Source organism: Opisthocomus hoazin, chromosome 4, assembly GCF_030867145.1.
Source record: "Opisthocomus hoazin isolate bOpiHoa1 chromosome 4, bOpiHoa1.hap1, whole genome shotgun sequence".
NCBI classification, from domain to species: Eukaryota; Metazoa; Chordata; class Aves; order Opisthocomiformes; family Opisthocomidae; genus Opisthocomus; species Opisthocomus hoazin.
In genome coordinates this window covers 24,664,461-24,678,782 of record NC_134417.1, presented here as the reverse complement: position 1 = coordinate 24,678,782, position 14,322 = coordinate 24,664,461, and the positions used below count along the sequence as shown (strand labels likewise).

The 14,322-nt window shown below is 46.5% G+C and overlaps 1 protein-coding gene across 2 annotated transcripts in view; it reads right to left on the bottom strand.

Annotated features, from left to right (window-relative positions):
* GOLIM4 (golgi integral membrane protein 4) overlaps positions 1-1,939 on the bottom strand; it is a 35,971-nt gene extending 34,032 nt beyond the window's left edge. For both annotated transcript variants that reach the window (XM_009940079.2, XM_075418369.1), the window contains exon 1: positions 1,477-1,939. In XM_009940079.2, coding sequence (XP_009938381.2) covers positions 1,477-1,663 — 187 coding nt within the window. In that variant the 5' untranslated portion in view covers positions 1,664-1,939. The remainder of the gene's footprint in view (positions 1-1,476) is intronic.
* Positions 1,940-14,322: the final 12,383 nt, after the last annotated feature.

The following is a 14,322-nucleotide window of genomic DNA, read 5'->3' as shown; positions in this document are numbered from 1 at the left end:
TGTCACTGCACTTAACTACTCATTGCCTGCTGCTTCCGTGATCTTGCTTAGAAAGTGTAAACTAACAGTCCAGACCCAAACACATCTGATCAAGAGAATCTCTCCTCTGTGTCAGCACAAAGTTTGTTGCATGCTCCTCTTTGGTATAGCCAGAGCAACAGAAAAAGCTAACTTGTTGAATTTTTGCTTGAGAACAAGATGCTCCTGTGTCCTCTTCAAATACTGCTGGCAAATATACAGACTAGCAAAAGTAGCCCTTTAGCCATCTGCCACATACCCAGCTCCCAGCCAAACGTTTACACCTTTTTCGTGAATAAAATGAAGGTTTCCGTCAAATTTTTCCATGGCATTACCTGGAAACAGCCTGGAATTGAAATACTAAGTAATGATGGTCTCAGATCAGAGCTGAGTATTTTCGAGCAACAAATCACTGCAAGAATCTAACAGCGTAAGCCCAGTCCTGCCCTCTCTGCATAAAAACTGTACGCTTCTAGGCATGCTTTTACGTACGCTTCCATGGTCAAAAGTACGGCTGAACATCACCCTGAAGTTCTGTTTCAGCTGGCAGAGCAGACCTCTCTTGCTCACGTTTTATATAGTTTTAAGAAACAAAACTCTTCTGAAGAGTTTTGAAAGCTGGCTCTCGCCTTTGTATACGCTGACCTTGCACTTGACCATTAGAGCGGCGCTGAGGTCCTGCACTTCCCAGAGCACTGATGCTTCCAGCACAAATCTGCTGCTTCGCATCCGCCTTCTGGACATCGGCATCTTTTCATTTTCGAGTACAGGACGCCCACATTTGGTGCATCCTTAAACCACGATACGCAAGGATCTGTATTTATGCAGCAGCTTTAAGCCAAGAAATTCAAAGTTATTCTAAAAGTAATAGCCTCAGTTATTCCAAAAATAACAGCCTTATCCAAACAACTTTTTTCAACTTTACCTGCAAATTACTCTTTAAAAAATGCGTTAGTAGAATACTCCTCTCCCTCCTGGAGCTATTAAAGATTTCTACTGCCCAGGAACCGCAGCCTTGCACTTTGGCAGCTGAGTGTTCTCTCCACAACATACAACTAATAACGCTGAGACAAGACCGACGCAGGCACCGGTCCCAGAACCGGACACAGTCTGTACCGCTAGACCAGCGGCAGGCAATTCCTGGGATAAACGGGAAAGGCAGGCAAAGCGATGCGCAGCCCTTCGGGAATAACAGCCCCCCTGTAAAACGCGTGGAAGCGAGGGGAGAGCTCTCTGGGAGCCCAAGCAAACACCAAATCCAGCAGGGCGAGGATCCCACCCGCCGTTAGACACCAAAACCCCGCAGGCTGGAGGGAGAGAAGGGGAAGCAGCGCATGAGGAGCAAAACTTTGTGCGAGGGTGGACAGCTGGAGCCCAGACTTCCCCAGAGGAGGAGGAGGAGGAGGAGGAGGAGGGTGCTCTGCAAGCCTCAGGAAAGGGCGGCAGGGCGGCGAGTACCTTGTAGCTGAGCCGAGAGGGACTCCTGGTGCTGCTGGTACTTGACGGCCGTGGCCTCCGCCTTCCTCAGCTGGCCCCGCAGCTCGTAGTAGAGCATCGCCCCGTAGAGGAAGCCCAACACCACGGTCAGGAGCAGGAGGCTCTGGAAAACCCGCTTCTGCTTTCGGGAGCACATCCCGTTGCCCATGGCCCCGGCGGGGTCCCCAGCGGGCCCCCGCCCCTCACGGCCTTAGCAGCGGGCAGCTGGAGGCGGCGGGCGACGAGGAGGAGGAGGAGGAGGAGGAGGCGGCGACATCGGAGGCCCCGGGCCCGCGCCGGGAGGAGGAGGAGGAGGAGGAGGAAGGGGAGGGAGGGGCCGGCCGAGCGCCTCAGCCCCGGGGCACCACCGCGGCTCGCCCCTGCCTGCGGGTCGGAGCGGAGCCGGCGGGACTCTGCGCGGCGCGGGGCCGGCGCCCCAACCGCATGCTGCGGCCGCGGGGCTGCCCGGAGCCGGCCGGGGCCTCCGGCGGCGGGAGGGGCGGCCCCCGGCTGCACGCCGCGGCTCCCTGCTCTCCTCAGGCGGGGGGCAGCTCCTCCGCCGCCACCCGAACGGAACAAAGGCGGCGTCCCCGGCCCCGCACTGACGCGTCACCCCCGCCCGGCCGCGGGTTGCCCGCCGCGGGATCCCCGGAGGAAGTCCCGCTCCGGGGGGCGCGGCCTCGTCGGGCCCAACCGTGGGGCTCTCCCCTCCCTTCGGGGGCGGCAGCGCCTCAGCGCATTGGGTGCGGCCCGCGTCCGTCCGGCCCGCCCGGCGCCCCGCTGCCCTCCGCCCGGCGGGGTCTGCGCGGGGTGCGGGGCGCCGCGGCGGCCGAGGCCTGTGGCGGCTGGCGGGTACCCGACCGCCGGGGCCTGGCAGCGAGGAGGCCGCGTCGCGACGGGCCCGGGCTTGTAGCCGAGCTCTTCCGCGCAGTACGGCGCGGCGCTGGGGTCGCGGTGGGTCCCGGCCGGGGCGCAGAGCGGGCCTGGGGCAGTGCCGGGCTCCCGAAGGGCCGCGCCGGGGTGAGGGGGTGAGGCGGGCCCCGGCGGGGAGCGCGGGCAGGGTTCTCCCTGCTCCTGTGGTTTATTACAGGGGGAGAAAACAACCCCACGAGCAAGGCTCCAGCTGAACTGGGAGCGATAATGAGCGAAAAAATCAAAGCCGTACTCCGAAGTTATTTTTCCTAAATACGTCCGACCCGATGATCTGTGTTGTTCACAGGTGTTGTTGTGGCCTGGAAAGAAAAACTGTATCAAAGAGGCTTAAAAATTTGTTACTCAAATATTCTATGCATACCAGTAGTTAATAGCAGTCAGTCCCACAAGCAGGTATGACTTCTCTTTAAATATATTTCCAATATATATTTGTTGTCTTTAATGGAATGCCGTGCTCTCCCTTTGAGGACCGAAGTGTTCAAAATTAGGAGTTAGACACCCAGAAGGAAGTTGTGATTGCTTTGAAATAGTGATACTTCTTAAAAAAAAAAAATATTCTTTACTGTTGCCTTTAAGAAGCTTCCTGAAGTGCTTGAAGTTACTCTTAAGCATTTTTGTTTCAAAGGACTTCTCATCGTGATGGTTTACAGTACCCATTCCCTTCACAAAGTGGTCCCAGCAGGTTTCTTAAGATCACCCCAAACTGCAGCTTCCCCCCCCACCCTCCTGGCTCCCTTGGAGACTTGCGCTCTCGCCTTCACCGAGCTGCTCAGGCTGAGCTCCGTTACATAGAATGAGACAATTCTTTATTTTTAGACTGAGACTTTGAAATCACTGGTTTATGCCTCAGTATGGCAGCTATTCAAATTGCTTAATTTCTTGTGTTTCCGCTTGTTGCTTACGTTACCTTCCATAAAACCAGTCTGCACCTTTAGCTTTGGTCACTTTGCACTGGAGAACCACTGGCTCACCAGAGACTTCTTCTGGGTATGGTGGTCACTTAGGGTTCTCTTTATGATGAATAGACATCATATATTTAAGAGGATGCTGAATTGATGTTGTTATTTAATACCTATTCCAAATACATTTAATTAATTATGTTGTAAATATATTTAATCTGCTTGTAGAAATTGGCATTATCATTGACAAATGCTGAGAAAAAAGCAAATTAGTATCTCCTTAATCAAGTATTACTTATATTCAGTAATGGCTAATGATGTATCTCCTCTTCAGCTCGTGTAAATTGTGATTCTTCATGAGCAAACCAATTAGAGTTAAAATGAGGAATTTATTGGGAGCAAGAGACTATTATGTGAAGCTATTAGGCAAATTTGAATTGGAAGTCCCGAAATAGAAAGGTTTGGACCTAAAGGAGACTGTAGTATATTAAAAAGCATTAGATTAGTTGCTCAGAGTGGAATGTTACTTTGACTAATCACTAAGATCTAATCAGGAAAGATGGGCGGTAAGTGCTTTCTGAGCTGTGTTGTACCATGGGAAGCATGCTCGGAGGCGGCAACAGGGAATTCATGGGCAGGCATCGATACACACCCATTTATCATCTTTAGCTTAATTTCCTAAGCAAATGAGGCTTGTGCAATCAAACCGTGTGCCAGTTTGTGCCTTGTAAGGACGAGCAGTTGGCCAACGCGTTGGCCAGTTTCAGACAAATTTAACCAGATCATAGAAATGTTGAGCAAAATGAAGTTCCTATAAGATCTGAGAGATTAGAGGAGCAATATATAAAGTATAACCCCATGAGTTCTCTAGCAGAAGGGGAGGCTACATGTGCTCAGACTCAGTTGGGTAACAGCGAACCTGTTCTGGGGGAGACGTTGGAAATACCCCATTTCTTTGGGACATGGGTTCCCACCATCAACCACAAGTTGTGGGAAGCCAGTCCTCAGTAGGCTGGACATCGCAGAACTGCATGCTTTTTGTTTCCTTTCTTTGTTTTCTTCTTAATGTAATTCTGCTCAATTTTCTTTCATTTTTTCACTGTCGGTTTTACTCAGCTTGATTCCGTGGTTATTTTGTCGCTAGGGATACCAGTTTCTAACAAAAATGATCACTGAACAGCTTTGAGCTTTTCCAGAACGATCCAGTGACCACAGCAGTTAAATAGATCAGGCAGCAGGTTTTTTTTTTTTTTTTTCCTTTTTTAAATCCTACCAATCGATGGATCAGGGATCCAAAATGATGGAAATGTACACTGCAGGTCGTCCCCCACAAGTCATAGCCCATTCATTTGGTTGCCAGAAGTTAAGGAATGTACTGGCAAGGCACGTGTTATTACCTCTCCAGCTACAAACTACATTCCAGCTGCAGATGTTTAGGCAAGAATGACCTTTTTGTCCAGCGACTGAAGCTTACTAATGCGTACAAAGATTGTTTTAGCACTCACTGTCATTTATTAGCGGCCAGGAGCTGAAGGGATAAAAAAGTTGGACTCGAAGAGGTGAATGCTCCTGGGAAAATTGAATTTATCCTTGCCTGAAGTTGTAGTTTGTGACATTCGGGAATGTCCGGCTTTTTACAGCTGACCTGTCAGCTGCCTGTGTCTGAGTGTCCAGCTTAAGTAATCATTTGAGCTGTTTGCTGATGTCCTAATTTGAGGTGAGGACAAGGGGGGCTGTGTTTTAATACAGAAAGAGCTGTGCGACTTAATATTCTGGAAAAAAAAAAAAAATCAAATATAAGGTATCCCAGACTGGACACTCCAAGTTAAGACAGCTTTGACCTTTGTTCTCTGGTGCCAATTCTGGCTGTAGAGTGCTAGACGATGACTGACTTCTACCTCATGGATGTGTATAAAGATACATTTTTCTAGCTCACTCGGCATTCCTGGTAGGAATGGGGATAGAGCACTGGAAAGAAAATTCTGCATAGGTACACAGAATAATTTAAACAGCGTTTTGCACTGGGGTGAGAAGTTGTGGTTACCAGTGGAGATGAGTAAGGAGGCTACACTCTGACTTCCACTATCTTGTTTCTGGTCCTTCCTGACTCAAATAGTCTTGTCATTTTACTGGCTCCAAACCATTATCCTTGTCAATAATTACTGCAGGCAAGCAGGTGCATTAAAATATTCAGTTGTTTTAATAGGATTCGGAAGTAACGGAGCTATGTACAGAATCACAGAATCACAGAATGTTCGGGGTTGGAAGGGACCTCTGTGGGTCACCCAGTCCAACCACCTGCCGAAGCAGGGTCACCCAGAGCAGGCTGCACAGCACCGCGTCCAGGCAGGTCTTGAATATCTCCAGAGAAGGAGACTCCACAAGCCCTCTAGGCAGCCTGTTCCAGTGCTCCGTGACCCTCAGATGGAAGAAGTTCTTCCTTGTGATCAGACGGAACTTCCTCTGCTTCAGTTTGTGCCCGTTGCCCCTTGTCCTGTCGCTGGGCACCACTGAAAAGAGTCTGGCCCCGTCCTGACACCCACCCTGCAGATATTTATAAACATTTCTACGGTCCCCTTGCAGCCTTCTCTTCTCCAGGCTGAACAAGCCCAGCTCCCTCAGCCTTTCCTTGTAGGAGAGATGCTCCAGTCCCCTCATCATCCTCGTAGCCCTCCTCTGGACTCTCTCCAGTAGCTCCTCATCTTTCTTGAAGTGGGGAGCCCAGAACTGGACGCAATACTCTAGTATGCCACAGATCTACAAATTGACTGCACGTGTGACACGTATAGGATGCACCTGGAATTGCTGTACATTACTTTGCGTCATCGCCATACAGCCACCACAGACGAACTCCAAGGGGCAGTGCTCCAGTCCACCCTGTGCTGGGGCTTAGCTGCCTGCCCAGGCAGAACAACTTCTAAGAACCACTGGAACTTGATCAGCCTTTTGCTGCAATCCTCAGAAAAAATAACCTCATACCATTACACGCTCCATTGTTCTTAACATGACAGCTGCCATAAAAACTGAGAGCAAACACTTCAATATTAGCATCCCAAATCATTTAAATACCGTGTTAAATCATGAATTGACTTAAAGCAATGTCCAGATGATCCACCTTGTAAGAAACTTGCAATGGGAAACCCCTGTGTTCCTGAGGGCTGGCATTTTACAAAAAGAAAAAAAGTGTTTGAGCGCTAATGATAATTTGGAGACTCTCACGCTGATGGGGCTGGAGATCTGAGCCTTGAGGCGCTGATCTAGCAGCATGTTGTTTGCGTAGATCAGAAGTGCTCCGAGGCAGGGGTCTGGGTGGGTTTCGCTGCTGTGTGTTTGGTTTGTGCCGCAGAGCAGGCTGAACCACGAAGCGAAGTGCAAACGGGAGAGTGCTCGGTTTGCCCCGCGCAGGGAGAGGTGTCCTGTGGGGTGAGCACCTACACGTAAAAAGCATGGGGCTGTGCCTGTAGGGAGGTGGGAACAGGAGAAAAATCCAACCTCTGGGGGAGCACTGTGCAGATATAAGAACAGTTTGGGCACAGGAACCTGGTGGCTTCTCCGCGCGGTGAAGTGTTAGGGAATCCCGTGTCCTAGCTGAAAAATTCTGCGAGGGAAGTGGGCTTCCCTGCTTTACTGCTGCAAAAGGTAGCAGTCGCATTCCATGTTTTATGAGTTAGAGGAGAATGTTGAACTTGGGAGCGCTGACTACAGACATTGTTTTTTCTGATACGTAGAATAATCCCCAGTGATTACATTTTCCTGGTGCATTTCCCATAGGGCTGTCCAAACTGGAGGCCATGGCAGATGGAGCAGTAAATAGGTCAGTGAATTTTGAATTGTTCCATCCCCTGCTTTTTCCAGTCTTGTCGGACTCATCTATTTTTTTGCAGTCTTTTGGTTTTCCAGCACCTGAATAAAAGCCAGGGTCTGATATTCTACAGCTGTAAAACTGTCTGGCCTTCCAGGGAAGAGAAATCTCATCTCCATAATTGTTTCCATTACCATCGCACTGTCCGATAAGGTAGTGACTGATGAACTAATGCACATTTCATGGATGTTTATATCTGTGATATCTTTGTGATTTTTTAAGGATCTGAAATAGAGAATTTCAAGCAGAGTTTGGAAAGAGCTGTGCACTTTGTAGAGTTATTTGGAGGAGAGAAAACAAGCACTCGGGAATTTATAAAATCTGAAGAAATGTAGATATAGAACTTTAAATGAGATTAAAATGAACTCAGGACTTTAACGGCCATACTCACATTCATTTTAATTGTCACGGGACTGCAATTTCGGTTAGTGATGTTATCATGGCCTGCCAGACTCAGAAATAGAAACTGTTTTTCCAGTCAGTTACAGGGTTATCCCTGGACTGTAGTTTTATTTTAATTTTAGTTATTTTCTCCTAGCTTTTGTGCTGCTCTTCTACACCAGGAAAATGTGTGCAGGCTTCTCTCACAAAGCCTGACTGTCTGTCCTAATTGTTAGTCTTGGAAGTGCTTTAACTTTACCTTACAAAATAAAATCTGTTACAATGCAAAGGAATTTTACAGATTTGTTTGGGAACATAAAGAGTATTGGGGAGTGGAGAAAATAGCTAAATTTGAGAAAGACCTGTCAGAAAAGTCTTAAGCTCTTCTCCTGAAAGATTTATAACATTTTGTGTTTCAAGTGTCGCTGTTGAACTCAGGAGGAGTGGTTGCACGTAAACGCATATGTGCTGGTTTGCAGTGTCTGGGCCTCAGATTGTACAAGGCCATCTAGGAACTCACCGAGCTTTTGCTAAAGAAAAGAAGCACTGAATTTAAGTATTCATTTGTTGTGTTTCAGAAAATTCTGCAATTTCCCCAATTTTTTTTCCCTAGTCTTTAGGACTTCATTGTGTGGGATTGTTTTTTGCTTAGCGTTTACTTTTTGTGCAAGTATCTGTCTCACCGGTACCTGTGATGCCTTGAAGAATTCAAGTGGAATTCTTCTTTACCATGCGAGCTGCTGCAGGATGAACACGGTCCTGGTGTTCACCTGGCCCGATGCACACGGCTGGATGCCTCAGCAGATGTGTTGATCCCGGTCCCCAGGTGTGCAAACCTTTGCTCCATCTCGCTGATACAAGTACAGCTCTTCGCTGTGCTTTAAATTGTTTATCTTTGTGCAGAGTGAATATTTTATGTCTGAGGTATCCAAAATTACTTCAGTCCTGTTGGTGAGGAATCACTGTTGTCTGCTTCCTGCTGAGAGAACGATCAGTTTTTGTTTGCTACCAAAAACGGATGGAGCCACGTTTTGCCTGGTTCAGTTTCCGTTGGAGTACCCTCCTAAGGCTTTCATGTAACACTCTCTCCTCTCCTCCCGTTTACCCGGAGACAAGCGCCTGCTGGCAGCTCTCGGTCGCTGCCACATCAGTTTTCCTCACAGCTTTCCCTGTTTGTCCAGCTGTTTGTCAGTCTGGCAGGGATAACGGGTTTTCTTGCAGAGGCTGGATTTATTATGCATGCACGTGTAAGGGAGGATGACAAAGTAAAGAACCACTAAGGACCTTTTATACAGAGATGGTCCTGAAAGAAGTAATGAATGGCTATACCAGTAAGGTTCCTGAACTAGGTGTAGAAATGACTTTGGAAATTGATTTTGCTGTCTGCAGAAAAGCATAGCTTGTCTTTTGGCTTGGATCTGTACAGCACTGTAAAGGCAGGAAAAAAGATCTCAGGAGCTGTTTGTTTTTGCAGTTCTTAAAACCGATGAGCTCAGTGTTTGGAAATGCTGCAAGAAGGGAGAGAAGACCTGGAGCAAGGCAAGGGAAATGGGTGTGCGGGGTGGAGAGCAGAACATCGGCGGGTCGGTGCCACCTAGTGGGAGCTCTCCGGGAGATGGAGGAGAAACCAGGCTGCGGCTTTGCCACCCCGAAGAAGTCTCACAGAGGTCGGGCAATCATTGATGAGGGTGTGGGTGTCCAGCAGCATCAGTAAGCGAGGCAGGGAGTGTGTGAGATGAAGGCAACAGCTGGCGGACCGTGTGTGGGTGCGAAAAGTAAAGTTGATTAAATCTCTCATACAGATCGTTACAAGGGGGCTTGTGTCTTTCAGAGTTAGCTAACAAAACCCCCCTAACAGCACAGCTCAGTCAGTGTGGAGGAGCCCTTTGCCTGTGATGTGACACAGACTAACTGGAGCGTTGCCCTGAAAGGTTAGGGAGAGACAGGAGACAGTGTGCGCGTGCATGATTTATGAATCATACCTGAATTGAAAGTGCTTTGAGGCAATGGAGCTCATCAAGTTTTACAAGCATTTACACAGCACATTTACACTGTGAGTAAAGAAGTGCTGTGGCTGCTATTAAGAACCTTTGTATGGAATTACCGCATAATAAATAATGAGCCTTGCAAGTAAAACCTACTCGACTCTGCTATCAGACATTGTTGTGTTCTGCCCATGGTGATGAACAGCCTCCGGGAGGCATGAAGTCCAGCTCAGTGTATGACTTGTTTGTTTGTTGGTTGCTTTCTTTGTTTGTTTTAATTTAGTTTCCTTAGGAAATGATGCTGCGGTGAGCCAAGGGTGTTGGTGTTTGTGTGCTGTTCTCTTTAAAACCTTGCAATTCATTGTCTGATTCAGGCAGGCTTATCAGAGGGCAGCAATCTCAGATATTACATTCCTGAAAGTTTCATGCAAATCGGTGTCTGGGTAGAGGAGAGTGAGCCACGAGGGAAAGGCTGAGATGTGGTATCAACTGGAGTCTAATAACATGGAAAAATACTTTATAAATACTCTAAGCACAGGAAAAGCTACCGTTACTTTTCATAGTAAACTATAAACCACAAGATTTTCAAAGATAAACTGCTGTTAGAACTATTTGTTTAGGCCACAGTAACAGAAAACCGGTAGTAAAACAGGAATGGGAAGAGGATCAGGGTGTTAAGCAGCATCGGTGGTTTTACTCCTGATGACACTCTCTGAAGTGGAGTCACATTGCTGGAGTACAGTCAGCATCACACCCCAGCGCTGCCTGGTACCATCGCACCATTTAATGCCACAAAGGCTCTTAGCTGGAATACATTTATATCCTGGCCAAAACCCAAAGACAGTGTCTCTCTCACCTAGATTCCTCTTGCTGTTTCATGGTAGACTATCCTAGTATACTGTGAACATATTCTTGCCATTTTCCACTTATTCTATGTCAAACGTAAAGTAACCTTGTCCCCAGGTGGGGTTCAGAACTCCAGTAGGTGCCCGCCAGCAGACTGAGGAACCGATGGTCCCTCAGGAAGGTGTCCCGTGGTTTAAAAGAGGGTGGCAATTCACATAGTCCTGGGAAGAACAAATAGGAGTGGACTGAGCTCCCTGTCTCCATGCTGCCCCCGGGACTCCTTTGCCTCTCCTGTCTCCAGGCTCAAAGGGGCTCACCCTCCCTCCCTACCTCTCTCTCCTCTCCTCACTTATTCAGCCCTTGACCTGGAAAGAAGAGGGTTTGATTCATGGGGCAGCTAGCCTTGCATGTGTAGGCATCAAAGTTGTATTTACCCGAAGTCAGGCCAGTCCTTGAGGAGGAGAGGGGGAGAGAGAAGAGACAACAGCACCCCAGTGGCCCAGGCTGTTGGTGACATTCTGCGCGTTTCAGCAAATATCCCAAACCCCCACAGCATCAGGTGCCACTTGGGAACCTGGTTCTCTGTTGTTTCTTTTTGGATGTTTTGTGCTTTTTGGAGTCTCCATTCCACTGACCCACTAGAGGGCTGGGACATGGCATTTGGTAAGGCTGCTTGTACGTGCGTGTTATTTCTAGTATGTTGCTTATTATCTGCTCTTCAAAAGGAATCCCCTTCTCAAACAGCCCCACAGAAGTTCCTGTATTTAAAAATAGCAACCATAAAGAGCTTGAGATCTCCTTTTGGTTTTTCTTCTTACATCTTGCATGATTCAAGAAAAAGCCTGAACATATAGAGAGGAAGTGACACAGACATACTGCTCATGATGAGAGCTCTAAGCAAATGGAAAACAGAAAACAGAATTTTGGCAGAAGCAGTAAGGAAGATTAAAGTACATCTGGAGTAGAGCTGTGTTATTCCAAGGGGTAAAGTAACCAAAACAATTGGAAATCAAAGTACAGTATTGGATATTTTAGCATTCAAATACAGGCAAATTTTGGTAAAATAACATTTTATTATGGTGAGCTTTCTACAGTGAGTTGGGTAAACTTCCTGGTTGCTTAAGATTAACTAGTTTTCTCTGTAAAGCGCCTCCACAAATGGAGAAGGCTGCTGCGACAAAGCAGCGTGGCTTTTGTGTTCATGTAGTGCGTGTAGAATAAAAATGCTGCCAGGAAACTGATGTTTTTCTCCAGCTTCAGATAGCGGAAATATCCAAATCTGAAGGTTGCAGTTAGGTAAAATAATTCTTCACCTCCTACCCTTAGGAAAGGTTGTTTAAAAGTGCAATTCCTCATCAAATCAAGTATGCACATCTGTTTCCCTAAGGTCTTCTCTTCTCAGAAGAGGAGCATGCTATGTAATGCGTATTATGTGTATAAAACAAAGGCTTGAATTCCTGCAGACAGTTTTCTGGGTGACACAGTGGTTCTGTTAAAGTCAACAGATTATTTAATACAGTATACTCAAGATTTCACTTTTACTTTCTTTTGACTTCACAATTTAATATGTGATTACTTTGTTTTGACTTGACTTATAACCCAATGCATGACTAATGCTGATATGCAGCGATAAAACTTCCTGTCAGAGTAAATCCCAAGAAACTCTAGTGATTTTATCGTCAGTTTGGACTCATACCAATGTTACAGTGGAGAATTTATTCATCTCTGTTTCCACAGTAAAAGTAAGAGGTCCCAGCTGAAATGTGACAGCCAGATTGCATTTTGGAGCCATTTAGGTCCAGAGCCAGACCTGTATTCCGCAGCCTGAATCTTTTTCTGATTAAAATACACTTGATCTACTGTTACAGTGTTGAAGAGCTTTTGAAGTCAGACTCTCACTTTTTCACTTTTGCAGGGTATTTTGGGGAAGGAGGGTTGTCTCTGTTTTGGGAGACATAAATGGTGTTTGGTTAATAGATTGTAGTAACCATAGACTAGATCACATTGTAAGTTTCATGCCCCACTTCCATTTGTTCGTCCTAAAAACCTGGAATTTTTACTGCATTTATCACAATGGTATTTGGAGACATATTAGGTTTCCAAGTGGGCTTACTGAACTTTCTGAATCTGTCTTTCTGTCTTTTTTTTTTTCCTCAGGTCAGCGTACGCTGTCTTTTAGGGATCTGTTCATGTGTTTCAGTGCAAATTTTGAAACTAGTTCAAGAAGTAGTTTTTATATGATTTTCTGAAGATGTGAAGCCTCGGGATCAGTCAAGATTATCCATCCTCTTTGGACACATCCCTTATATCCAAGTATGCCAATATTTCTCTATAAATATCAAAGGCACATGGCCTGGTCTGAAACAAAGTAAATTTTTTAAAATGGAAAATAAATTTCCATTTTTTGTGCGGGAATTGTCGTATCTAGGATATCTTGCTTCAAACCACGTTCCTGTCCTTATTTGAAGGAAACAGCTACAACACTGACTTTAACTAGCTTCACACTGCTAGCAATGCCCTTTTTACGGCTCACTTCCAAACCCACGCAAATATATCATGTTCGCTCATTTGTGTGTGACGCAACACACAGCTGGAAGCCTCAAGGTTCGAAGAGGCTGGATGACACTCCGTAATGCCACTCTTGGGGAAAAAAACAGTTGTTCCAGAAGAGCAAGCTTTGGTTTAAACTTGATGTTTGGCATATTAACTACCTTCTCAGGCAAGCTAGTACTCCCACAAAATTCCTGCTTGGTGAATATTGGCCTATAAACTTCATGGGATGGTAAAATGCTCTGGGTGACCTGCATGTGCTTGTATGGAAGCTACCGCATCCGCCATATGCTGCGTGCTGTTGTGGACACCTTGATGTAGAGTGAGAGTTGGCTGCCCTAAACACCCCTCCATCTCTGGCTTCTCAGTTCAGATCCTCAGAGAAAACCTAGAAGTGTCTTCAAAAGCGAACCTGGAACATTAGCATTTGCTGGTTCTAACAGACAAGCTGGTTTCACGGCTATTACAGATTTTCTCAGGGGTACTTCTCCTTCTCCCTCTGCTGCCACAGGGACAGAGGAGCTCATCTCTTCCATGGCTAACATCCCTTTTTTTGTCGTCCAAAGTGCCAGCACCTTCTTTCTCACAGTAATCGAATGAGTGAACGCCTCAACTCAACTCCTTGAGCTGAGTTAACTCCTTCCTTGGTGTAGGCAGCTCAAGGTTGGTTCTTCTTGTTTAGCACACGAAGAAAATGGAAGACAAGCAAGAAAGGAACTCGGCTAAACAAGGAGTACAGAAGCAAGCACGTGGATATCTTTTGCCTTCTAAAAGGAACACGTAGACTATCGTCTCATCAGAGGTAGAGCATTATCAACCTGTAAGTGGCATACACCCAACATTTTTTGTTAGTATAGGATTTATTTTTTCTGGCAATGATAAACACTATTCAAGGTGCCAAAGCTGTTACCACTAGTCACACCTTCTCTATGCAAACATGTGAAAAAAGGCAGAGTGTGTTCCAGTTGCTTGGTGCTTACCCAGGTATTATGCCAAGACTGCAAAGCCGCAGGCTAATGATAGTAGTTGGGGGTTTTTTTCACTTCCAAAGGAAATTGTGCAATTAAGCATACATCTAGCAGTTCTATATAGTAGGAAACTTCACTCAAGAGATCTGGTTATAGTTCTTGAAATCACTGGAAATCTTTTTAGTACCGCACAGGCCCCAAGCCCTCTCTTTATAAAATGGATCCAGAACACGCATCCAAACTGTCTATCCTGTTTCCGTGCCATAGTGCTTTGTTGGGATGCAATTTAAATTCCTTTGAACTCAAATTCTCCTTGACTACAAGAAACATTGACTGGGATCCTGCCTCTAAAAACAGCAAAGTAAATGAGCCTCTACGCTCAATCACAAATAGTCAGGCCTTTA